The following is a 26,450-nucleotide window of genomic DNA, read 5'->3' on the forward strand; positions in this document are numbered from 1 at the left end:
TTGGATGTTCTGAAAGATCAAAATCCTTTTAGTACTGATGAACTGCTTGAGCGAGTCCAGAGGAGGCCATGGAGATGCTGCAAGGGCTGGAGCAGCTCTGCTCTGGAGCCAGGCTGAGAGAGCTGGGCTGGGTCAGCCTGGACAAGAGAAGGCTCCTTAAGGGGAGACCTTAGAGCAGCTCCAGCTCCTAAAGGGGCTGCAGGAAACCTGGAGAGGGGCTTTGGACAAGGGCCTGTAGGGACAGCCCAAGGGGAATGGCTTTAACCTGCCAGAGGGAAGACTCAGGTGAGCTCTTAGGCAGAAGCTCTTCCCTGTGAGGGTGCTGAGGCACTGGCACAGGGTGCCCAGAGAAGCTGTGGCTGCCCCATCCCTGGCAGCGTTTTGGGATTCTGTATTTCTATGAAGTACTTTATACTTGGACATCACAGATGTTGCAGGCACTGCCATTCGATTAGGTGAATTTCTGCAGGGAGATAGGCAAATCATTCTGTTGTACTAATGTTATTTTCAAATAGTCAAATCCTACGTTTATGGACCAGAAATTTTTACAAACTGGCTTCTCATGCATGTGTTGGTCACTGAGCATTGATGCTGTTGAGAGGAGCTTAAAAATTAAATCATTGAAATTAACTGCATTTCCTATGACTGTTAAAAATGAAAGCATTGATAGGCAATATAAAATCATTAATAGCTGAAAACATAAGATCGGTACATTGAAGGAAAACCAGGCCTTCCCTTCTTTTTTTATTTGACATGTCCCCTTCTTTATCAATAACAATTTACACTCTTGGGGAAAGTGCCATGGAAGGCTTTCTGTGCTGGCTCTTCTAGCCTGAGACCAGGCAAGGACTAGACCTCCCTTAATCAGCCTTCTGCCACCTCGGCTTTGGAATTAATACTAACTGAGAGTATTTTTTATGCTCTCCTGCCTTGTACAAGCACTCTCTTTTCCTGTATCCCTCTCCCCTCTTTTATTTAAATGCAGACATTTCTAATTTACCTTATAGCACAGCTGCTGCCAGAGGCTTTTTTGTACTGAAGACTCCTATTCACCTGCTTCTGGAGGCATGAATGCTCCCTGGATTTATGAAGGCAAAGGCATTGAGTCTCATGCAGGCTGTAAACCTAGTCTGATAGATTTTATTCAGGAGTAAGCACATACTCTTCATTTTCAGTTACTCTTTCCTCAATATGCATGTTTCAGAACAGTACATCTAGCTTCATACAGGGAAGAGACACCTAATATTTCTTCTGTGCATTGCAACAGTGAAAGATACCCAAGTGAAACTTCCTTTTAAAACTCATAAATTTTATAGAAAAGGCAAGTCCCCCTCTTCATGCAGGTTTTCTTCGAGGGATGCTAATATGTGGCAAACTCGTTTGGAGTGTTACAATTTTATCCTGCAAATGCCCATGTTTCAGGTGTCAGCTTGTCTCTCTGGGCACTCTTTCTCAAGAAAAAGCATAAACTTTGATTCAAAATGGAAGGAAACAGTTCTGTGAAGCCTCTAGGTAAAGGATTGCTGTTAAAGTTTTATCCCCCATCCACATGACTTAAATTGGTTATTAGTGAAATGTTCCAAAAAGCCTTCTCCGATGGCAATGTGAGAAAACTCTCTTTTTCAGGCGATCATGGCTCAGCTCCCTCAAGAGCAAAAAGCGAAGATTGCTGAGCAAGTCGCAAGCTTCCAGGAAGAAAAGAGTAAATTGGATGCTGAAGTATCCAAATGGGATGACAGTGGTAATGACATAATTGTTCTGGCAAAACAAATGTGTATGATTATGATGGAAATGACAGACTTCACCAGGTGAGTGTTTTTCATTCGTGTGCACAACACCTTCTCTCAGAACTGCCTGGAATGCTGGTCTGTCAATGAAATATTTTGGCTAGCAGTCCTGAGAGTCTGACTTATAATTTCCTTTAAATGTTACCCTATTATAAGCCTGTATTAACTCAGGAGACGCATTACTATGCAGTGGCTGGGTGGTAATAACTGTTTAAATTGATCTATGGATGCACAGCAGTTATTGCCTGTCTGTCTTTCTTTCTTTCTTAAGGGTGATTCTTGTCCCAAGGAATATATATACATATATTTGCTCAGTTCTTTACAACATTAAATTCTATGGGCTCTCAATATTGCTGTACTGCAGAAATGGTTCCTGGTACAGTTATTTGCAAAAGAAAGAGAGGGTTTTTGATGCCTTTTGAAATTCATTTACCAGATTTTATACAACACTATTTTTTAAACTTGATGTTGCATTCCATGAAAATTGCAAATCTGTCTTCTAAAATGTTATCTCTTATCATCATTAGGGTGCTTAAAACAGTAAAATTTAGGATGTTTTTATTCCTGGGTTTAATCTAAATATGGGCAGGTGCTGGAAGGCGGAAATTGTCTTAAAAATGAAGGTGCTGTAATGATTACAGCTGCCTAGTTCTTCTGTGCAACCTTATTCATGCAGCTTGGGTGAGGAATCACTTCCAGTACTGTATGGAACAGAAAAGGGAATAGTTCACTCTTCCAGTTTTCTGATGCTAGAAGGTAGACTCTGTTCTGTTTTGCAGAGGTAAAGGTCCACTGAAAAATACGTCAGATGTGATTAGTGCAGCCAAGAAGATTGCCGAGGCTGGGTCAAGGATGGACAAGCTGGGCCGGACTATTGCTGATCATGTAAGTCACAAACCATGTTCATAAGCCTCCAGCACAAATGAGCAATAGGAGATCTTTAAGTACTGCAGACATGATGAACAGAAGAAAATGTGTTTAGCTTTGAGGGGTTGGGGCTTTTAAACTGATTTTCCAGATTTTCTGCTGGAAAATTCTAGCCTTTTCTTTCCTGCTGCTCTCCTGCCACCCTAAGCAGTGTAAGCAGCTAAATATGCCCAGCAGTAACACTAGCAGCTCCTTGGCTTAAATCAAGCACCTACCATTTTAAGGTAGCAATATGCCAGCATTGCTTCATGTCACATAGTATCTAGGCCAGTTCTGTAACCCAACAGGGCTGACACTGAATTCATGTTGCTTCCGTCTTGCTTGGAATACCCCCAAGACTTTCCAAAGCAGTGACGAGACCATGCAGGCAATACCATAATTACTGTATGTGGCCTGTTGCACAACCTTTCATATTATTTTTGAGGCAGCTTTTTAATATTACCAATTTTCAAGTGCCCCATAGACTGAATGGGGAGATTGTCAAAACGCCAGGGTTTTTTTTTCATTGTCCAGTCATAATTTGATGAAGACTTTGAGCAAGGCATGTAGTGACCCAGTATTTGCTGTGCTGTCCCAAGCTGGTGTGTGTGTGTTGTGCTATATGTACAAAAGGGTTTGAAAAGGATTCTTAAAGGATTGAACAAGTATGGCCAGCTCGGGGGTTTTATGCAATGCATATGCCTGTCCTGAGCCACTTCAGAAACTGGGTTGGGCCAGGCAAAAGCACCTTTGGTCTCTATCCACACCCAAATTACAGAGAAACATCAGCATTAGTAATAAGACTCTGCCTTCAAGAGGGACCCTGGAATGCAGGTAGGTTAAGTCTGAGATCATGGCCTAAACTCTGTTTTGTACAGCCATCACCTGCTTTTCACTCCTTCTCTGAATGTAAAGTCATAAGGCAAGGTTTGAAGTAAATCTTTGTAATGCAGATCTCTCTTTAAATGCTGCATCCAGAGGATGTTGTCTTCACCCTTATTTATTAATGATGGAGTGAGGAAGGTTCAGTGGGGAGCGAATGTTGAAATGTGTTTTTTAAAATGGGTCTCCTTGCTCTAGAGCATTTTGACAACTATATTTCTGGAAGAATCAGGTGTGCTGCTGCTGTAGGTAAATGAAGCAAGGAGCAGTTTGTGTTATAGAGCTCAAGGGAGCTTGGGCTGAAGGTTTACAATGCCTTTTCATTTTTTCTTTTTAATTCACATGTTTTATGCAAAGCTGGTGTCTGGTTTTCTGCACCAAGCCATTGCAAAATACAGAAGAAAACGAAATGGCTCCTTTTAGCCGAAGTAAGGTCCTTAAAAATGTAAAAGGTTAAGCACACATTGGAAGATAAATATAAGCAGGACTGTACAGTTAGTCATTCTGACAAGAATATAGCTTTTTTTCCCCTTCTCCATACTTTGCTAATACTTGGAGCTTGCATATTTCATTAGATGTGCTTACATACTCTTTAGAAACTTGTTAATGTAGAACTGTCTGACAGTTGCAGGGGACATACAATGCAACCACTTCAGCAGAGCACTAATGCCTTCCTGTGCCTAATACGAGCTTTTAACAAATGGATAGGGTTTTATGTCCTGTTTGCCATGCGACACCGGGTGAATCATGACCCCTCGTGTTAGTGTGTCAGGAACTCCTAACTCCTGCCTTCAGGCACTTTTACAGCACATTTCCTTTGAAACTATAAAAGCTATTATCCAAGGTATTTCACGTCTGGTGAGAAGTGTCTAGCCATCAGCCGGCAGGTTTTCCCAAAGGTATTCCATCTTTCACTCAAAGCAGCACTCTGCTTGTTTGGAGTGGGGGAACAGGAAGCACTTCTGAGTACAACACACACACAGATGATTTGCAGCAAGATGATGAGCCTCCCTAGTATTTATTTTTCGATGTTGAAATACTTACAAAGCAGAAGAAAAAACTGTTGCTTCTTCTTTCTGATACTGCTGGGAGGTTGAGATTACATCTGTACCTGATCATGACATTGAAAGGAGCTGCTGGGGGCAAGCATAGGGATTGCCCTGCTCCCCAGGAAGATGCTCCAGCAGCCTCTTGTTATCAACTGGTCCATGCGCTGTGGAGGCTGGTCCAAGGGTGTGCTCCCTGCCACCGCCTCTGCTTCCCCTATGTGCCTGCTTTCAGGCTCTGTAACCAGAGTACTGAGCCCAGCTGTGACATGGGGCTTCCAGGGTATTTCAGTGTGAATTACTGTTTATACCCTATACAGGAGATACAGCGGGAGGAAGGAAAGTGTCTGTAGTTGCTTCTTACACCTACCAGACACGTGGGGATGGGGGTTGTGTGCTTGTCTTAATCAGCACATACTACAGGAGAGCTCTTCTGGCTTTCCCTGCTCTGGTTACAGAGCCTGAAAGCAGGGAGAAAGAGGTGATTCTGCTTCTCTGAAGGCTCAGCTGGGGTAGTAGGAAGCGAATGTGTGTGTGTTTGCTCTGTCTGGGATGGATCCTGGATTTGATGTGAAGCAACCAGCTTAGCTTTTCCAGCAACCACCACAGAGTTACAGAATCACAGAATCCCAGACTGGTTTGGGTTGGAAGGAACCTAAATCTCATCCAGTTCCAACTCCTGCCACGGGCAGGGACCCCTTCCACTGGAGCAGCTTGCTCCAAGCCCCTGTGTCCAACCTGGCCTTGAACACTGCCAGGGATGGGGCAGCCACAGCTTCTCTGGGCACCCTGTGCCAGTGCCTCAGCACCCTCACAGGGAAGAGCTTCTGCCTGAGAGCTCATCTCAGTCTCCCCTCTCAGCAGAGTCAGCATCTCATTTTGGTGGGCTGGGGAGGTGGGGATGTCCCCAGTGCACATTTGTTCCCGTCTACAGTGCAGCTGTCTGCTGTGAGTGTGTTGTGGGAATCCTCCCCAGCTAGCTCTGCAGACAGGGGGTTTGTGTCTGTGGCTGTTGCAGGTTAATACAATAATGTAATCTTTCTTAATCAGTGTTGAAACTGTTGCCTTTAGGGTTTTTTAGGTTTTATCTGAGTGTTCCTGCATAGGAAAGGACAGGGCTTATACAGGCACCCGCAGTGCCTTTTGTTGATGTTCTTTTTTATCTTGTGTTACATCTCTGTTTAAGCATCATCTGTCTTTGGACTGAATTCTCTATTCTGCTTGTCGAAATAGCACACACAGGATAGGATGTGGTTTTCGAGCTCACATCAAATTGATCTATACAGCTGAATAATATTTCCTATCCCATCCTTCCTCTGCTAATGTTTTGCTGTCTTCTTCAGCCACCATGAAACATGCAGCAGCCTCTTTCCTTGCGAGTGTCTTTCCTTGACTGTTTTCCATAAACTTGGAGCCTATAAAGCTCCTTGCATTGTTCAGGGTCCTTCTGACGTGCCGTATTGTGCATTTGTCAACGTTCCATTCAGTGTGCCGCTGTGCTGCCCATTGGCTTTTGTTAGATGAGCTTTCTGGGAGATGGAGAGCTTTTTCCCAAATGGTAATTTCAGCTTTTCATTAGCTCTTTGGCCAGTGCTATTTGTGGACTTTCTTGAAAACATCTTGTACTGCTGACTAATATTGATTAGCTTAAAAAATGAACCTGCAAGCTTTTGCTGCTTTGTTGTTTGTGGGTTTCACTTCACTGATGGAAGCACTGTGCCTGCATAAGAGTTGCAGATACTTTGGGTGTTTCATTACATTCCTTAGAATTGAGGTGATCTCAGTCAGTTTATGGTCACACTGGGTCAGATGCCCACAAAGCCATCCAGTCTCCATAGGCTGTGCTGCACAGCCTGACGTGCTTGTCCCAGCTTGCCAAGAATCCCATTGTCCCATATGTCCTCACATTGTGTGTATGTTTGTGTGCTGCCCTGGATCACAGCTCAGCAGCCTGCCATACAGGGCATCTCTGCAACATATAGTACAGATCTTTCGCCTCTGCTGTGCTCAACTACATTGGCTTAGAAAACCCACTTGGTCTGGCCCTGGATAGAACAAACGTATTTACTAGCTACACTCACCATGCTTTCAGAGTTAAATGTCTGTTTTGGCAAATGAGTCGTTGTGCATAGCAAATACTCCATGTGGATGCTGTCAGCAGGCACCTGCAGGCACCAGAATGTGACCACAGCATCATAGAATCCCAAACTGGTTGGGGTTGGAAGGGCTCATCCATTACCAAACCCCTGCCACAGGCAGGGACCCCTTCCACTGGAGCAGCTTGCTCCAAGCCCTGTTCAACCTGGCCTTGAGCACTGCCAGGGATGGGGCAGCCACAGCTTCTCTGGGCACCCTGTGCCAGCGCCTCAGCACCCTCACAGGGAAGAGCTTCTGCCTAAGAGCTCATCTCAGTCTCCCCTCTGGCAGGTTAAAGCCATTCCCCTCGGCCTGTCCCTACAGGCCCTTGTCCAGAGCCAATCTCCAGGTTTCTCGTAGCCCTTCTAGGCACTGGGAGCTGCACCCCAGGACCATGCCACACGTGCCCTTGGGTTTACTCATCAGCAGCACGAAAGTCTGGTGGGCAAAGGGTTTGTGCTTCAGGGCATGCCAGCAGCTTTATTCACTAATCTTCATGTAGCCATAGTGTGCCAGTAAGTCTGAGACAGCCCCTTGGAGGAGTGATTCTGGCCACTGTGTTCACTGCGTTTTTAATGATACCACAGGACTGGCACTGGCACTAAAAGGCTTCCCGTGGCCTTTTTGTCTTATGCTTGCAGCTCCTGGTTTGGACTGTTTGTGCCCCCTCAGCAGGGCTCCTCTTGTTTTGAAATCCACTTTGAGCCTGGCTCATTAATCACCTTGTGCTCGGCTCTGCGAGCAAGGGATGGCCCTTCCCTTCTGCCTGAGAAGCAGCTCTCTGAACGGCATTTCAGTTGCAGAGCTGAAACAGTTGCTTTTATCTTGCAGATGAGTGCCTCAGCAAGCACCTTAAAACTTTTATTTCATGCCTGGTGAGGAATCTTGTTTCCACACTGCTGAGAAATTGGGAGCCGAAATGAGGAAAATACCTCCTCTGCCAGTGTAATTGAGTAACTGTCGTTGATAATTTCTTAGCTTAGAATACTGAAGATGGAGAATTGAGGCTGGGTTTGGTAATACCTGCTGGTTGCAGCTTTTGAGATCTTGATGTCAAATCACTGCTGCTGTGTCCTGGGACCTTTCATAGTTAACAGACCTGCTCTGGAAAGGTCAGCTAGCCCTCCTCCTCCTCCTCTTGTTCGTCTTCCTCCTCGCAGGGAGCGCAAGGGCAGCTGTGCAGCTGTAAGGAGCCCCAGAGATTCTGTTCTGATAGCCTGTGTTTATTGCTCCTGGTTTTTTATATGTATTTAGTGATGCCCATCTATTGCTCAGTTGTCTGTTGAAAACCAAGGCTCAGCAGAAAGGGGAATGCTCTCTGGAGCACACTGGCTGTTACAGAATGGAACTGTCTGGTTTCTGCCTAAATGATTTCCGTTCCAGGTTTTGTGATTGTAAAGTAAAACCTCACCTTGTTTTCCTCCCCAGTGTCCTGATTCTGCATGCAAGCAGGACCTCCTGGCCTACCTGCAGCGCATCGCCCTGTACTGCCACCAGCTGAACATCTGCAGCAAAGTGAAGGCTGAAGTTCAGAACCTGGGAGGGGAGCTGGTTGTGTCTGGGGTATGTATGAACTGTGGCACACCATCACAGAATCGTTTAGGTTGGAAAAGACCCTTAAGAGCATTGAATCCATCTGTTAACTGCCAAGGCCTCCACTAAACCATGCCCCTCAGTGCCACATCTGCATGTCTTTTAAACACCTCCAGGGATCATGACTGCACCACTTCCCTGTGCCAGTGCTTGACAATCCTTCCAGGGAAGACATTTGTCCTAATATCCAGTCTAAACCTCCCCCGGTGCTCCCCTGGTGCAACCTGTGGCCATTTCCTCTTGTCCTATCACTTGTTACTTGGGAGAAGAGACCAGCCCCCACCTCCTTACAACCTGCTTTCAGGTACTTGTGGGGAGTGGTAAGGATAAATAACTAGTGGCTGAAGGGACAGAGGAATACATGTTGTGTCCAGCAATGAAACCAGGTTTTGACACTGCGAAACAGCAAGTTTGGGCTGGAGGCTTTTTTGTAGAATGTCTGGTTCATGCATTTTATTTCCAGGGTTAACAGTTATTCCAAGCCAAGCTTTTATGCTAAACATTACAGAATACAGACAAGAGATTCTGGAGCATTCAGTCAAAGTTTTAATGTATGCAGCAGTATTTGCCTGTGCTGCCTTGTTGTTCTTGGAGGAGACACTGTTTGAAAGGGGGGGGAAATACAGACTTCACTTCTCATTACTCAGCAGCGTTTGTAGACAGATTCACTTGACTTTTGTGTAATCTACTGTTTTTCCAGCCTGTTTTTCACTCTTACTGAGGTTAAGTCTGCACAGCTAAACCTACCCCACATCTCTGCACAGCCACGGAACGTGCTGGGGTCCTGCAGTGCTCCAGAGATGTTAGTATTTCAAAATAGCTGTGCCCTGAGGAGTGCAGGGATTTTTAGTGGCTGCTCTGGTTGATGACAGCGAAAGCTGCCCCAGGCCAGGCGGCTTCCTCATTCTAGCTGTTACTTAGCAAAGAATTTTTGAACTGTAGTTCATGAAATGCTTCCTCCTAAGAGGAATCTGTGTGATGGATGTTTGGGGGGTGGGGGGGTGGAGCTAAATTCTTCATTTCTTCTGGCACGTTCTTCCTTGCCCTGGACGGGTGTGCTTGGCCACCGGTGCTTTTGCCCATCCATGTCACGATTGAGGTGGGAGATTTTAAGAAGGGACAGAAACAGCTGATAGTCCAGTATTGCTGTTTGAATCCTGGAAAGTAAATAGAAGAAACTTTACACCTTCTGCCATTTGGGTGTTTCAGGTGCTTAAACTTACAGCACATCTTCTTCCCTGCAAACAAGCTAGAACTGCAGATTGTGTTGCTGTGTGTCTCTGGTGCGTGCTGATGTCCTGTTCGCTGGAAGGCTGGAGGCATCAGGCTGTCAAAGCAGTAGATGTGTCATTATGCAGTAATACATACTCCAGGGTTTTACTGCAGTTACTCAGTGTCTTCAAAATTTGCATACCCTTCTGCCATGAATTAGTTGTATGAACAGGCTGGCATCTGTAGTGTCATCTCCTGGTTCTGTCTCTTCCCTACGATCCGGTCCACTGGGGCTAAATACTGCCAGCAGCAGTGTTCAACTCCTGTCAGATGATCAGGTGAAGACCTCTGGCAGCCCAGGGACTTTGCCTGTCTAACAGAAAATCTCTTCTCACTGTTAACATCCTGCCCCATCCAGCTACCACGGAAACATGAAAGCAGAGCTTTACAAGCCAGCAAGAGCTTGCCCCCTAAGCAGTCTGACAAGTCGTTTAGGGAAGTAGCTCCTTGCTTTCATTGCATTTAATGTGATCCTTCCTGCTGTGAAGATTCATGGAAATAAGTCAAATGCAATGCAAGTGTTTTGAGTGTGGTGACGGGTGAGAGGAAAGCAGCTGACTCTGGTGTGTTGGAGGGCACAGATCCGATCTGCCATTGTGGTACTCAGCCCACAGCATGATGGAAAGGAAGGTCCCAGCACTGTCAGAAAAGCAGCCACCTCCCCGCTCAGCTTGGTTCGCTGCTCCACAACCAACGCCTTCAAGGCTTCCTCCAGCACCTTCCTTAGATGGCTACAGCACAGGAATTGCAGTGTGTGGAGGCAGTTGAGCAGAGGTGCTGAGTGCAAGACCGAAAACGTGCCCCAGACCATTGGGCATTCACACGTAAGATGTCCCATCCGAAGCAGGGCACTCCATGGGAGCGGGGTCGCCTCACTGGGCTTCCCCTTTTTCTTTCACCCCGCCCCAGTGCTGGCTCTTCAGCTCTGCCATGTGTTAAAGCTTTGGCAGTGGGGGTTTCTCATTTTATTGCTCTTTCTGAGTCAGGAACCAGCTTGGAAAGGACTCCAGGCCCTGAAGATGCAGTTGTGTTCCTTCCTTTCGAATGCAACTGAGTATTTAGGGAGATTTAAGTATTTATTATCACTGATTAAGGTATTACTGCAGCTTTATTAATTTCATTAGAGAATAAGCTACTGTTAAAGCTTAGTCACAAAAGCAAACAGGAGAATCCAAATTTTGTCAGTGTTAATATGGAAAAGGCACGGATCGTGGGGAAACACTGCCCTTTATCTCTGGTGGCACAAGTCAGGTTTTCACCACTCAGTGCCAAAACAAAAACATCTCCTTAAATCTGGAACCTCAGATTTCAAAAGAAAACCCAGAAAAATCAGTGTTTGAGTGCTTTTACCCCTCAGGACGGTGGTGTTTTCTGGAATGCTGCATTCCTGTGGTTTGTGTGCCATGTAACACGTGTGTGTCACCGTTCGGCAGGTGGACAGTGCCATGTCCCTTATCCAAGCAGCCAAGAACCTCATGAATGCGGTGGTGCAAACCGTGAAGGCTTCCTACGTGGCATCCACCAAGTACCAGAAGTCCCAGGGAATGGCTTCACTCAACCTTCCCGCTGTCTCTTGGAAGATGAAGGCTCCGGAGAAGAAACCCCTGGTCAAGAGGGAGAAACAGGACGAAACCCAAACTAAAATCAAGAGAGCATCCCAGAAGAAACACGTGAACCCGGTGCAGGCCCTCAGTGAATTCAAGGCCATGGAGAGTATTTAAAGCGAGGTCTGTGTCTCGGTTCTTTCTTTCTCTAGCCCACTACTGCTCCTTCCAGAACTCTGCTTTTAATACTCGGAGGATTTGTCAGAAGTTTGCCCTTCCTCAAAGTGTATTTCCTTAATATAATTTTGATAACTCTGTTTAGATCCTGTGGGGGAACACCTCAGATTTCTAATTCCTATCGATCAGCGTAGCTTCAGCCTGCGGGAGTGTGTTCTTTAGATGGCTTTTAGATTTCAGGGGGGTATTTCTAGCTGAAAATCGTTTTGTATAATCCTGCTTTAAATAAACCATTCTATAACCAAAGAGGGTTTGACAGTAACACTAACGGTTAACACTGACAGTTGACTCATGCTACTCGGAGGCTGTGATCAAGTGAGGGGAATTAGATCTTTTCACGCAAAGAGAAATTAATGAACGTATTGTGTGGATTAGTGTATTCCTGCTGCTGGGGTGGAGAGAGGGAACAGGCTCTGTGTGGAAATACAGCGGGAGACGCGTGCCCAGCCAGGGAACACCTGGAATACCGCCATTCCCTGCGGCTGTGGAGGGAGAGGGTCGCGTTCCAGATGTTCCTGGTGGCACATCCGCTGTGTGATGCCGCTTTTCCCGGCCGGTGGGCTGTTTCCACGCGCATACGGAGCTCTCGCGGGTTCCTTTGCCAGCAGCCTTTTTGGGGCAGCACCCGGAGCAAACCCATGGAAACGGCTGACGTGGAGGCGGCTGCTTACTCCTGTGTGACAGCGGGAGGGAAACCGACTGCCTGGTTACAGATTCCTCATGTATTTTGCTGTGGGACACTAATAAAGTTGCTTTGCCCAGCTGGTGTATTGTGGTGCTGTGAAGGGAGCCGTCTCCCCCCCCCCTCCAACATTCAGATGCAAATCAGCTTTGTGCCCATTCCTAATTGCTCTGCATCCTGCCTTGGGCTTCCAGAGGCACCCAGGAAAGCTGTTTGCTCAGGCTGCGATTCAGACTGTACATTATCTGTGATAACTGTAGCTACAAGGTGTAATTGTGCTGTCTGATTTAGACATTACGGAGTTCAGTGTCTTCCACGTGCCCATGAAGTCCAGTGTCTGAGGAGAGGTGCTTGCACAGGTCGGAGTCGCGTTTGCTGTTTCCATAAAGCATCCATTGAAATGGAAAGCAGCCTGCTCTGTAGTTAATGTTTTAAACTGTATCTAAATCTCAGAGCCGAGCCTTGGCAATGTTACGTTATAATTTTATTTACCTTGATCAGCTTATAATTCACTGTATCAAGGTTATTGCTGTCATGTTACCAAAACACGGCGCAGAATTCAGCTAAAGAGGTCTTGGGGGAATTTTGCCAAATTTATTGTGTTTTCAAGCATTTTAGCCTCTTGAGGACAGAATAAATAACGGAATTCCGGTTTTCACATGCCTTTAACATGCTCGGAGGGTAAGAGCCTGCTGCTGCCCTGGATGTTAGAGGGTTAATGGAGCAGCTAAGCTGTAGAGCTTGTTTTAGCTGTAATTGTTTAACTGCTTTTACACAATACGAGGTTTTTCTCTCCTGGTATTAATATAATTGTCTTGAAGGTCACATCCCCAGGCTGCTCAGTGGCTCCCTCCAAAATACATTCATTACTCCCCCCAGAATCCAATCCACTAATGCGCACTAAACCCCACCCCGTCCATTAGGATGTACAGACAGATTGATGCGTATTTAGCTTTTAAATAAATGTCAGTTCATTTTATGCTGCAAACTTTGAGCATCAGGTGAACAACAGAGGGAAACGGGGCTCTACCTGATGGGAGCTGCTTTGGAAGCGCAGCTGAGGGGAAGCTCGAGGGGCAGCGCCCAGGGACCACGGACCCAGCACGGTGCCACCCAAGAACTGCTCCTCAGAGGAGCGTGTCTGGGTCTGGAGCGGTCAGACTGTAGAACCACAGCCTGGTTTGGGTTGAAGGGACCTTGAAGCTCATCCAGTTCCACTGGAGCAGCTTGCTCCAAGCCCCTGTGTCCAACCTGGCCTTGAGCACTGCCAGGGATGGGGCAGCCACAGCTTCTCTGGGCACCCTGTGCCAGCGCCTCAGCACCCTCACAGGAAAGAGCTTCTGCCTTATACCCACCCAAACCTCCCGTTCTAAGTTTAAACCCATCAATCACCCCTTGTCCTATCACTACAGGCCCAGTTGAAGAGAATGTGTCAGATAATTTCGGCCTCCCATGGGGCGCCAGCACGTCAGGGGGTGATGCTGAGCTCCACAGTGATGCTGCGCTGCACAGTGAGGGGGGTCCGGGCACCAGCGAAGCTTCAGCTTTATTAGACAAATGGAAGGAACTACAGTGATTACTGCTTGGTGTAATGAAGCGCAGGGGAAGGGCTTGTGCAGTGGGAACACCCTGGAGGGAGGGAGTGCAGCTGCGTCCTGTTGGAAAAGCTGTGTGGGTATGGGGTGGGAAAGGGTCCCAGCACCACCTCTGATGTTGAGCCATGAGCTGAAGCCTCCCCATCAGCTGAGCATCACTCTCCAGTGAAGAGGAGGGCACTGAGACATCCCAAAAGATCTCCTGAACAGGAAGGATTTGGGGTTCTTTGTGCTGCTGTGGGATGGCAGCACCCGGTGAGGCTATGCCCAACAACAGCCCCTGCCCGTCCCGGGGCCCTGGCTGCACAGGAAGATGAGCCCACATTGTCTTCTGAAGTGCGTCCATCAGTGAAACCACGTTAAACCCCCGCGAGATCATCTTTCTTACTCCAGATTTCAAGTGCTCTCAGTTCAGTTCAGCCACGCTGAATTTCTGCTGCTCCAACTGCGTGTGAAGGCTCCCGGGCCGAGGTTTAATGCTGTTCAGCAAAGGCCTTTAACGTGCAGAGCTCTCCCTTTGCCCACCCCAGCTCTGCTGCTGCCTGCTCAGAGCCCAGCCCCAGGCAGGGCAGCCACGGGCCAGGGGCTCCTCTGGCTGGGTGGGCCACGATGGGTGCAGAGAGGGGGCAAAGCACCAAACCTGCCCAGCTGATGCAGCAGCAGCCCCGTGCAGCTGCCTCCCCGGAAAGACCCCAAGGGCAGGAGGGAGAGCAAACCCCAGCCCCAGTGCAGGGTGCCCCAAACAGGAGCGGGGCTCCTGCACATCCCCTTCCCAGAGCAGAGCCCCTCGGCCAGGGAGGATGTGGGGTTGGACACAGCTCGATGCGAAGGTCACTGAGCAGCATCACAGGACCAGGCTGTCCAAGGCCTCAAAAGCCTTTGCACCGCAAGTGCCTTCCGCTGCCAAGGGGCTCAGAGCCAGGCCGGGAGGTCCCTTCTTTACATTTACTTTGCTTCCTTGAACGCCATGCACTTCCTCAGCTGCTCAGCCTGGGCCAGCCCGCACCTACAGGCGGCTGCTGCTGCTGCTGCTGCTGCTCAACAGCTTCACGGCTTTAGGGCATTCGAGATCAGAAAGGGGGCTCTGGCTTTGGGGGTGGAAGGGAGGGGGGGGCTGCCCCAGGTGCTGCTGGCTCCCTCCTCCCTCGGGCTGTCATGAGGAGCTGGACCTGCCCCAGCTCCTTAAGCCCAGCGGCGCAGCAGGGGGGGCCAAGCAGGGCCAGGGACATCCCTGTGCCGATACCAGCCCCCCAGCCCTGCTCTGGGATTCAGGCTTCCTGAAGGAAAGTTCCTGCCAAGCTTGCCCCGGCCACTGCCGCCGGACTGGCTTTAACCTGCACAGCAAAGCCGGGCTGAGGAACGCATGTAGGAGAAGAAAGTAACAGAAAAGTCATTTTTAATGCCAGCAAAGCAGCCGGAACCGAAACCAGAAAGAGAAGGACAAAAGCAAACCCCTCCATACGTGTAATCAGCCCCATGGCTTAACAGCGACAAAGACGTGCTGGAAATGGTTGCCAGAAATATTTTAGCCTCAAGAAGGGCTGAAACAGTGAAGCAGGGATCGTCCCGCTGCAAGCCAAGGCTGGATTAGGGCGTGCAGAGACCCCCTCCAGCCAGTGCTTGTCCCCCTGTACCAGCACAAAGCAATCCAAAGGCAAACGGTGCCGTGTGAGTGCGGAGCTGCTTCATCCAGAGGCAAAGCAAGCTCAGACACAGCCGGGCACCGTGGGGCAGAACAAAGGCAGGGCAGAGCTGCGGGAACAAACGCATGCCCCGTGCAGCAGAGCTGCCCAGCACGGGCAGCCCCGCATCCCCGTCCTCCCCACCCCAAATAACCCAGCGGACGGACCGAGAGCCCTCGCAAGGTTGGGGCCATGGAAGCTGAGGCTTTACCTCATGCCCTCCAAGGCAGCTCCCTGTACTTCCCCACGAAGGGACACGTGCCCCACACGTGTGGGCTGTATCGAGGAGGCTGCTGGCGCTCACAGTGCTGGGAGCTCAGCGAGCCCAGCGTTTATTCAGAGGTGCGCGTACACTGGTGCCATCCGGGCTCCCGCTGCTGCCCTGAAGTACCTGGACTGGAGGGAAGCCAGAGCTGCTTTCAGCTCAGCTCCCGGATGATGCTGTTCACCGAGCCCAGCAGCTCCCCGAAGTACCCGTCCTTGTCCCCTTCCCTCTGCTCCTCCGCCGCCAGCTCCTCGTACTCGCTGCGCAGGAGGCCGAGGGTGGTGCTGAGGGCCGGGTCCCCGCGGTAGCGCTCCCTGCAGAAGGCCATCAGCACCCCCACCATCTTGAGGACCTTCTCGCGGCTGTCGTGCTCGGGCATGGCCAGCAGGTTGGAAACCACCACGCACCAGTCCTGCTCCACCACCGCCGGCACCAGCTTCACCTGCCGGTACTGCTGGAGCTTCTCCTCCCGGTGCTCCCCGTGCTGCGCGTCCTCCAGCAGCATCTGCGGGAAGTGATGGGGCACGGATTAATGCCCTTGTCATAGAGCCACTGCTCCCGGGAGGCAACACGTGGCGGGGGAGCGGATGCACGCCCGGGAGCAGCGCCTTGCAGGGTGACTTGGCACAGAAATCCAAGCCAAGGCCGTGTCCTGGTTTCCTGACAGGAGCTCTTTGCCCACCCTGGAAAACTCCTGGTGCCCAATGGATTCAGCCTCGCGCGGGGCCGGGAGGGACTCAAGGGGAAGTTCAGCACGAGACTCGTGAAGTCCCCGGGGCTGTTGCTGGAGCTGCTCCTGCAGCACGGAGCAATGGCAGCTGCTGGGCTTTGCGCTGCTCCTGTGACGGGGGGCAGAGCTCGGCCTCCTCCAGCCGCAGCCGGAGCTTCCTCTCCCAGCCTGGCCAGAAACCCCAGGGATGCTGCTGAGACCAGAAGGTGCCCGCAGGGGCCGGGGCAGGAAGGGACCTGCCCTGAGCAGCACCGGGGCCGGAGGGGGTGTCCAGGAAACCTCCCACCCGCCCCCCGACACCGGCGGGGCCCGCGTGCTGCAGCGGCTGCTGGTGACAGGGAATTCCTCAATGGATCCTCCCGGCTCGGCCGGTGGCCCCTGCGATGATGACCACGACGGTGCAGCAGCGGCTTGGGCTGCTCGCCTCGCACAGCAAACCAACAGAGGGGAGACTGAGCTGAGCTCTTAGGCAGAAGCTCTTCCCTGTGAGGGTGCTGAGGCGCTGGCACAGGGTGCCCAGAGAAGCTGTGGCTGCCCCATCCCTGGCAGTGTTCAAGGCCAGGTTGGATACAGGGGCTTGGAGCAAGCTGCTCCAGTGGAAGGGGTCCCTGCCCGTGGCAGGGGTTGGAGCTGGATGAGCTTTAAGGTCCCTTCCAACCCGAACCAGGCTGGGGTTCTGTGAGTGCTGCACGTTAGAGCCAGCACCTGATCCGATTTCAGACCTGCTAAAGGAATTTGCACTTTTACAAAGGCTCCTGGAAAACAACTGGTTTAAAACAGCCAAAGCTCTGCGGTGCCCCAGACCCCAGCACTGCAGCAGTAATAATGTGCGGGACAAACTGGCTATAAACAGAAAGTGGATTTAATCTCCATCCTCTGGAGAGCAGGCACACACACACGGAACAAGCAGCCGTGGCGAGGACAGGCGGGATTCAAACTGACATTTACAGCACTAATCCAGGGTATCTGCAAATAAATCCCTTTGGCTCGGGCTGGGCTCCAGGGAAGGGGCCTCTGCAGCGGCAGGGGCTCAGCAGCAGGGGCTGGCACCTGGTCCCTGGCACGAGGTTTAAGCTCACTCTGAGCTCTCCCAGGCGCTCGTGTCCTGCAGCTGGAGGGAACCCATCCCAAGAGCACCGATGGGCTCCTCCTCACCCCTACCCCGTGAGGATGCACGATGGCCCCTGTGCTCGGCGAGGGGGCGAGGGTGCCTGGTCGGTGCCATCCCCTCCCTCCCGCTCCTCACCTTCTCCATGATGAGGTCGTAGAGCAGCGTCACCACACGGACATGGAGGGGCTCCATCCCCTTCTGCCTGAAGAGGCTCCTGAGGACCTGGAGGCCGCCGAGCTTGAGGAACTGCTGCTGGGCGTAGGGGAAGTGCCTCAGCATGGAGGAGAGCGCGAAGAGCGCCTGGTGGGGAGAGAGGCCCATGAGCACCGTGCCCACGGCGGCCGCACCCGGCACGGCCTCTCTTCACCGCACACCCTGGGACAGGAGCAGCGCGCCCCAGCCCGCTTGTGCGGCGCTCCCGGCAGGCGCAGTGAAACTGCTCCTTGCTGAGGGCTATCTCCAGGAGTCCCCTTTCTCCTGGCCCCAACCCCTCCCGGTGCTGACTCCCACCCAAACTCCAGCCTGGACGCCACCATGTCTGCTGGAAGGATGAGCCAGAGGGACCCGCTGCCAGCACCCACCACCATTGCTTCTCCTCGCAGTTCGCGCCCGCCAGTCCTCAGTACAGAGCCTGGCTATGGGATGCGCAGGGCACCGCTCAGCAGGGCCCGACCCCCTCGAGGTGACTTGGGCACCTGGGGACCATCCTCCCCCTGCACCCCTGTGGCCAGAGGCCGCCACCAGGATGCGGCCCAGGACGCAGCCCCCAGCCAGGGCCGTGCTGCTGCGGTGTCGCACGCCGAGAGCCCCGCACACCCGCACGTCCCTGCTGGGCCTGAGCAGCGCGGGGCGAGCACCCAGGGGCAATGGGGGCCAAGCAGCCGAACCTTCCGCCGGTGTGGTTGTGACAGCCCCGGCTCGCAGAGGGGCTGGGCCGAGCGCCCGGGGCAGGGCTGCTGCTGAGCGGAGCCGGCTCCTCCGCACCGAGGAGCACGGAGGGAAGATCCCCGCTCGGCAGGGACAGATCCGAGCTGACAGCTCCCCCGGTCCCCTCTGTTCCTGTTTTCCATCTTCCGAGCTGCTGCCAGTGAACTCGAGGACGCTTCCGTCTCCTGCCTTAACCACAGGCCAAAGGACGGCGGAGGGAAGAAACGCACCTGGCCTCCGCTGCGCACCGCGAGGGAGGCTCAGCAGAGCGGGAGCCACGGGGCAGCGGCCTGTGCGTGGGGTCTGCAGGCCGGGAGGCTCAGCGCGGAAACCGGGCATTAAGAGCCTCTGTCCTGCTGGAAAAGGGGGGCTGACCCGCAGAGGCTCCCATAAGCCTGCATGTGAATGGGGACAACACCGAGTGCGTCCCTGTCCCTCTTCTCCAGCGGCTGCTGCCTGTGGGCCCGGCTCAGGCTCACTGGGAAGCGCTGTCCCGCACCCAGCACGCAGGGGCTCCAGCGATGCTGGTGAGGGTCTCTGCACACCCAGCCATCCCTTCCCACCCCGAATGAGCTCTGGGCTGAGCCATGGCCACTCCTGGGAGGTGTTCTGAGGATGGAGCATCCCCTGGGGCACTTCTCAAGCTGGGACCCGCTCACACCCGTGGCCAAAGCCAAAGGGGTTCCCCAGCCTCTTCTGTGCCTTTCGCTCGCTGGAGGAGCCTCACCACAGACTGAAGGGGAGCCCGGCGGTGCTAGCCCACCAGCAGCACGTCGCTGTCTGCATGCAGCAGGTGAACTGACCTGAGTGAGCTGCTGGCTCCCTCGCCCCACTGGAGCCCTCTGACAGGAGGTCCCTGTTAAGTGGTGGGGCTGGGATGTGGGGAGCAGCAGAGAGCGGCACAGCCCGTAAGCCGAGGTGGCACCAGGCGCCGCAGCGAGGGCAATGAGATCTCATGCTCCAGGGAGCCCGGCGCGGAGCCCCGGCCCGACGGACAGGGCTGCGCATTTGGCTGGGGGCTCCCGGCGCTGCTCCGCTCGCTCCGGAGGCACCGAGGGCAGGGCCCGGCGCTGGCTCCAGCAGCGGCCTCCCCCCGACCGGCAGCTCCGTGCCCGTCAGCCCCTGCCGGCTGCGCGGCCCCGGTGCCAGTGGTGCCGCAGGCAGCGCTTCCAGCACAAGAGCAGCTTCCCCAGGGGTGCCCCCCGCTCACTCACCTTCTTCTTGACAGCCAGGGGCTGCTCCGTAGCCAGAATCACCAGGAGCTTCTGCAGTGCCCCCCCCTCGATTGCTTCTACCTGGACTTTGGGGTTGCTGCAGGGAACGAAGCGAAAGGCAGGTCAGCAGCAGAGCGGGCACGGCAGGGTGGGCTGGACCCACAGCGGACACAAACGAGGGCCAATCCAGCCTGATCCCACAGCATCCCCCTTCTCCCACTGCTGCGGCTGTGAAGAAGGGGTGAAGCCCTGCAGACCACCTCACACCCAGCACGCGGCTGGTGCAGCCCGAAAGGATGGCAGGGGGCTGGGGAAGGGTACCCAGAGCCACCAGTGGCACCCCACCACGTGTCCTACCCGTCTGCCCCAGCAAGGAGCCCTCCCCTGTGCTTCCCTCGCAGCTATTGATCCTCTCGCTTCCCATCACATCTATTCCTTCACAGCCTTTTCCATTTCAGTTCCTGCTCCTCACTTCCTCTCGTGCTCCTCACTTGCTGCCAATGTGCTCCTTTATTGAAACGCCCCTTTCCTGCAGCACCGGCCCTGCTTGTCCTGGTGCCTCCATCTCAAAGCGTGCCTGGCCTCACCACACACACGTCTCTCACAGCAAGCACTCTCCAAGGGCTGCAAGCAGAGGACCCCATCCTGTCTGCAAGACCCAGGCTAAACCACCAGGTCTGGATGAGAGCAGCTGCCCCTGGTTCAGACAAGGCCAAGCCTTGCTCACCATGGCCCCGGGTACCGGCGGTGCAGACGCTTCACAACCCCACCTCTAGCACCTCTTTGAAGGCGGCAGAGGTTACGTGCTACAGGCTCCCTCTTTGGCAGGGCTCCCACAGCCTCCATCCCCGATCACAGCCTCTTGTGCTCTGAGGAAGAGCTCCAGACTTGAGCCTTTGCTCTTTGAAGCAGCACTTGCACTGCAGCCAGCCAAAGGCCACGCGTCCCTGCTACAGCAGAACACCCGCAGCTCTGACCGCCGCCAGGAAGCTGCTGGAGCAGCCAGAGCCAAGCACCAGCCAGGAGACAGGAGAGACAAAGGCAGGGTCATAAAAGAACCCAGAAGACAAACGGATTTGGGCAGGAAGCAGCTCTCCGTTAAACCCATGGCTCCACCTGAGCACTAAGCTCATCTGGGTGAGCCAAGTGCCAGGAGCCCCCCTTGCTGCACCCACGCTTTGCATCTCACAGCGTCAGGAGTCACTGGCACCCCCGGGATGCAGGGTTCTGGCTGCAGTCACCAGGCTGACCTCCAGGCAGGGGAAGGGGGGCTGTTGGAAGCCACTTTCCGCTCCTCCTTCCTCGCTCACCTGCTGCAGCAGTGCAGCAGCGCCGGCCCTGCCGAGCACAGGCGCATCCGTGGCGTGCCCGGACAGGCCAGGAAGGAGAACGAACAAAGCCGGGAGCTTCAGGACCCTCCTGCAGAGGGGATTCTCACAGCACGGTCCCCACGGGCTGCAGCGGCCCTGGGAGCAAACCAGCCTCTGGTGACTGGGCCCAGCTGGGACCTGACGCACGCTCCAGGCCGTGGCCATTGCCCAGCCCCACCACAACAGCAGCAGCAGAATCACTCACGGCAGTCACTCCGGGCAAGGGAGACCAGAGCAAGCGTGCACCTTTCTGAGTATGCCTGCACTGAAAGAGGATCTCCTCTCACCGGAGACCTCCTGGTGCCGTTCAAGGAACACAGAAGGTTGGGATATCCAAGCTCCTTTGCCACATCTGCCTACAATACATAATAAAACCTCTCATAGCAAGGGACACGAGTGACGAATTGAATTGCCCCTTAATGCCTGGCTGCTCAGCTGGGGGATGAGAGCTCACTGAAATCTCTGAACCATGGAGTTTTTGCCAAGGAGCACCTCTGGAGGTCAGGAAGTCCTCCCAGATGGCAGAGTACTGCTCGCTTCTCAATGTTTAACACCAATAGTCCAGGCTTCCCACTAACAAAACCAACTCATTTGAAGGCTTGGAAAACTCAGCCCAGCTCTGTACAAATTGCACTGTCAGGCCCAGGGCAAAGCAGCCTGGAGAGAACTAAATACAATGAGACAGACTGGGGAGCACTCACATGGGAAATGCACCCTGTGGTGATCCTGATGGATAAGGGAATGGTGGCACCAGCAACAACGATCGCCACAATGAAGCTCTGAGACTGGGATAGGGGTGGCATCCAGCCTCCAACGAGACCCCGTGATGCTGCAGTGATGGCAGAGATTTGGGAGATGAGATTAACAAGCTTCAAACCTGGGCGAGGAACAGCCACAAGCCTATGGGGACTCAACACAAGCGCTGTGCTCGAGTTAAAGCAGCCTCCCAGGAGGAACCTCACTGCCCTCGACAGCCCCAGTTTGCCCTGGGAGGACCCACTCTGACTGTGGGGTCACACCACATCCCCTCCAGATGTGGCCGTCCCTACATGGCTGAAGCCCTTGTCCTATCCTATGCCCATGTCATTCACATCCATCCATCCACCCCTCATTCTGCTCCTGAAGAGCAGAAAACAAGGTTGGATACAGGCTCATCCTGATTGATCCATGTGAGAAACTACCTCTGCGCTGGGACAGGCTGATGGTGTTCACACTGGCCAAGATGCACTGAGCAGGGATGAAGAGCTTGGGGAGCCCAGCAGGAATCTCCACTGGCCACACGTACCCACACCACCGCCTCGAGCAGCTCCTGAGCGAGCTCTGTCCCTTGTCAGGTGGGCTCTGTTCCTGAACCTGAGACATGGGCCACCCATCCCAGACTGTGAGAGCACCTCTGAACAGCTCTGGGCCACCAGACCCTCTCAATACAGATCCTGGACAGGACACCCTCTTCCTACAGGCTACGCTCTACTCTGTGCTTTCTCATACTAATTCAGGTTGATGCTCCCGGCTTCTCCCAGGGACCTCTGCAGACAAGCGCACCTAGCAGTGCTGGGGCTGCCACCCACATCACCAGAAGCACCCTGCAGCACTGAGGCTGCACCATTTTGACCACAAGACAAACAACATTTATGTTTCCCACCGCTGCCTCCTTCCAGAGCTCCTGGAACTGTGACTTTGCTGAGTACAAATTTCAGGTGTCATTTACAAGGGCCTGTAGGGACAGGCCAAGGGGAATGGCTTGAACCTGCCCGAGGGGAGACTGAGATGAGCTCTTAGGCAGAAGCTCTTCCCTGTGAGGGTGCTGAGGCGCTGGCACAGGGTGCCCAGAGAAGCTGTGGCTGCCCCATCCCTGGCAGTGCTCAAGGCCAGGTTGGACACAGGGGCTTGGAGCAAGCTGCTCCAGTGGAAGGGGTCCCTGCCCATGGCAGGGTTTGGGACTGGATGAGGTCTAAGGTCCCTTCAACCCAAACCAGGCTGGGATTCTGTGATGCTATGGAAGTGCTCCATCAGCCCAGCACGTTTCCCTCCGCGTGGCTGGAGGAGGGTGACCATGCCCGTCAGTGGAGAGGGCAAAACACAAAAAGCAGGGAAGGGAAAGCCAACAGCAAACCCCCCTCGGAGCCTGCCTGCTGCAGCGGCAGAAGGAAATGCTTCATTTTCTGCCAGTTTCTATTTCACTGCGTTGGAGTTACAACTTCCCACAAGGGGCCAGACATTATTACAGTCAAGGCTGGTTTGCCAGAACACCACAAGCCTCAACAGCACATGGAGAGGGGAGGAGAAGCCATAAACCCAGGGGCTGAGGTGCAGCGATCAGCGCTGTCAGAGTGCCCCTGTGCCCGGTGGCAGGTCCTGCTCTGGCGGTTGGTGAAGGCAGGGCTGGACCCAGCACCTTCCACAAGCCGTTTGCACCCTTCTCCCTTTTCTCTTCCATTAAAGCTCTTTGTGGAAGCAGCAAGACCTTAAGATGAGGATGAGCAGCCACAGGACCCAGCAGCACAATGGATCAGAGCCCTCCAAACAGCCTCCCCATGGGCTGCAGCTTGCAATCCCCAACGTGCTGCCATTCCCCTGCACCTTGCTGTCTGTCAGGATGTCAGGGACCTGCCCATGGCACAGCTGCTGTTTCTCCCTGGACACTGTTTTGGGCATGTTAAGGAGCAGGAGCAGCACAGGGGACGTGGCTCTTGCTCCTGAAATCCAGCATGGGCTTCTCTGCCATTTTCACCGGCAAACTCACTCCATGGAAGCAGCTCCTGTTTTGCTGAGCAAGGGATTTTATCAGTGCTATCCATTAAGAGGCAGACACCCTATTGCTCCTAGGATGACCCCAAGGACACACACACAAATTTAGGAGAGACTTTTCAAGTGTTCCCAGGCCGCACACGCGAGGGACGTGGGAAGACTGAAAAGCAGCATCACAGCCCTGAGGCAAGAGCAGCTCTTGAGTTAGGTGGGAACTTGCAATACGGCAGCAAAATTAGATTGAGATTTAAAATACATTTGAGCAAAGGAAAGCCAAGTGGTGCAGAGGGACCCGGGGACCTGCGAGGACACAGACAGCATTTCTTATTTGGCCTGCTTGTTGTAGCAAACAGACCAAACAGACCCTAGAGAGAAACCAGGGTCACCTCCTTGCTCTGAGCATCCTGCTGAAGCCAGGCAAAGACCAAAAAGAGGTGTGAGAGGGGGAGTGCAGTGGAGGGGATGCTCTGCCCGGCAGGAGCAGGGTGCTGAGCACAGCACTTCCCCTGCCCTGGCTGGAGCTGCGGTGGTGGCCACACACCCGCTCTCACAGCCACTGTCTGCATCCGCCCCCCCAGGGCACAGGCTGGGGAGCTGGGGCTTTGATGGAAGCCTGGTGTGATGGTGAAAAGGCGAGATAATCACGGGGCTAGACAGGGCTTAATGGGGCTCTTCTCTCGACAGAACCCGCGGTCTGCGATGCCACCTGGGAAATCAAAGCCAGGGATCAAAGTCTGCAACTCTGTGAAACAGCCTAAAAAATTTAGTGCAGTCTATTTAGGCTGAGCTGTAACCTGAGGATCAGACGCAGGCAGCGTGGCTCACCTCGCCACTAAAATCTCCTAATGAAGATAATGAGACTCTTGCACCGAGGCTCTTGCTTGGGTCTGAAATGTGGCTTTACAGCTCCAGGCCTTGCCTGGCTTCTTGTGCCTCATCACACCTGGGTAGGAATTTGAAAGGCAATGAAAAAGGTCATTTCTGTAAGTCCTGGAAAGCCAAAGCAAAGCAAGCAAGGGCACCGTGAAAAGGCCAATGACTTTTGCAGAGGCCTATTTGGAGGATTTCTGACAGCTCTTGTAAGTATATTCATGTTAAAATTTCCTGACAAAAAACAGAGAGATAAAACTGATCATTACGATGTCAATGCTTAAAGGTTTGACTGGAATTCAGTAATTTCAGGCCAGACTATAGCTGTAAATCTGAGACTCTGAATAAGGGCAGAAAACAGAGGCAGGATGATCAGCAGCTTGTTCATCCTTGCACAACTGAACTGTAGGTTGCAGGTTTAAGAAAGAAATGAAGAGCATTAAAATAGTCCCAGTGAAAAGTGACACATGGGGAGAATATGCTTTCCTGTGGCATTCAAGGTACTGGCTATGGCACGAACTATCCCCAGAGGAAACAATAGTGTTATCAGCTGCTGTGAGCCCCACCAGCTCCAAATCCAAGACTTCCCAGGTACGCACCGGTTGGCTACGTCTCCTTCCAAACTTTGTTCTTAAGAGGAGGATAACTGGGACAAGAAACCTGGAGAGGGGCTTTGGCCAAGGGCCTGTGGGGACAGGCCAAGGGGAATGGCTTTAACCTGCCCGAGGGGAGACTGAGATGAGCTCTTAGGCAGAAGCTCTTCCCTGTGAGGGTGCTGAGGCGCTGGCACAAGGTGCCCAGAGAAGCTGTGGCTGCCCCATCCCTGGCAGTGCTCAAGACCAGGTTGGATGGGTCTTGGAGCAACCTGGCTCTAGTGGAAAGTGTCCCGGCCCATGGCAGGGGTTGGAAGTGGATGAGCTTTAAGCTCTTTTCCTACCTAAAGCACTCCAGGATTCTATGAATACAATAGAAACGATTCTGCAGCCCCCTCATCCTCTGCAACAACCGCCCAGCTCTGCCATGGGATACCAACAACTGATGCTCAAGTGCAGGGCTGGTGAATAAAATAAAAATACAGGTTTAACACAGGCTGTCCATTACTGCAGAGTCCCATGCTATAGAAAAGGACATCTGCACACACAGTATGAGATGTACAAGGTAATAATAAAATAACCCCAACCCCAACAAGGCTACATGCAACTGTTTGGAGTTGGAAGGAGGAGGGATGAAGCACAGACACCCAAAGCCCCCACTGAGGTCTGCATGCAGCAGAACTGGCCTAGAAAGACTTCTCTTAGCATCAGCTCAGACCTGAGTTTATTACAGACAAAGGCCTTCAGAGCTATGACTTAAGGAGATTAAAAACCACCCAGGAAAATGGAGCCCTAAGTAGTTGTGCCAATCAAAATACAGCCAAGAAGAAAGCAGGGGTGAGGGGGGAAAACCTGACAAAAGGAAAACTAGGTTTCAATAGGCAACACAATACAACAATTTCGCATGAAAGATGTGAAGCATAAAAGCAATGTTAGATGTTCAAAAGCACAGAATATAGGAGAGACATAAAATAACCCCTGAGAAGATGAAAATCTCCACTTCAATGCCATGCTGCCTTCTCACTTTCTACCAAGCCAGGCGCTCATTGCAGTAGCGGGGGAGCAGCAGCGTCCCTGTGAGAGCAACACGTCTCAACGTGACATAATGGATTACATAGATGCAAGTACGGTTTTTAATGAGCAATTAGGTTATTGAGTATTTGTTGCTAAGAGGAGAACAGAGCTGCAGAGAATAAGTTGGTGGGGAGCACGTGACTGTGATTTTGATGGGCTAATGTGACACTTAAACCAAGGAGCATG

General features: G+C 52.5%; 3 protein-coding genes across 9 annotated transcripts in view; 1 reads left to right on the forward strand and 2 right to left on the reverse strand.

Annotated features, from left to right (window-relative positions):
- CTNNA1 (catenin alpha 1) overlaps positions 1-12,164 on the forward strand; it is a 122,459-nt gene extending 110,295 nt beyond the window's left edge. For both annotated transcript variants that reach the window (XM_065690217.1, XM_065690216.1), the window contains exons 15-18: positions 1,627-1,808; positions 2,567-2,672; positions 8,186-8,320; positions 11,056-12,164. In XM_065690217.1, the coding sequence (XP_065546289.1) occupies positions 1,627-1,808; positions 2,567-2,672; positions 8,186-8,320; positions 11,056-11,343 (711 nt within the window). In that variant the 3' untranslated portion in view covers positions 11,344-12,164. The remainder of the gene's footprint in view (positions 1-1,626; positions 1,809-2,566; positions 2,673-8,185; positions 8,321-11,055) is intronic.
- Positions 1-26,450, reverse strand: part of HSPA9 (heat shock protein family A (Hsp70) member 9) — a 330,220-nt gene that overhangs the window by 266,604 nt on the left and 37,166 nt on the right. The gene's annotated exons all lie outside the window — the stretch shown is intronic.
- Positions 15,644-26,450, reverse strand: part of SIL1 (SIL1 nucleotide exchange factor) — a 100,858-nt gene continuing 90,051 nt past the window's right edge. For 5 of the 6 annotated variants that reach the window (XM_065690224.1, XM_065690222.1, XM_065690223.1 and 2 more), the window contains 3 exons: positions 19,610-19,706; positions 17,604-17,768; positions 15,644-16,132 (listed from right to left, as the gene is read on the reverse strand). In XM_065690224.1, the coding sequence (XP_065546296.1) occupies positions 15,782-16,132; positions 17,604-17,768; positions 19,610-19,706 (613 nt within the window). In that variant the 3' untranslated portion in view covers positions 15,644-15,781. Of the gene's footprint in view, positions 16,133-17,056; positions 17,324-17,603; positions 17,769-19,609; positions 19,707-26,450 lie in introns of those variants that run through there. The other variant, XM_065690226.1, reaches the window with a different exon arrangement.

The sequence above is a fragment of the Lathamus discolor genome, chromosome 10 (genome assembly GCF_037157495.1).
Source record: "Lathamus discolor isolate bLatDis1 chromosome 10, bLatDis1.hap1, whole genome shotgun sequence".
Lineage (NCBI taxonomy): Eukaryota > Metazoa > Chordata > Aves > Psittaciformes > Psittacidae > Lathamus > Lathamus discolor.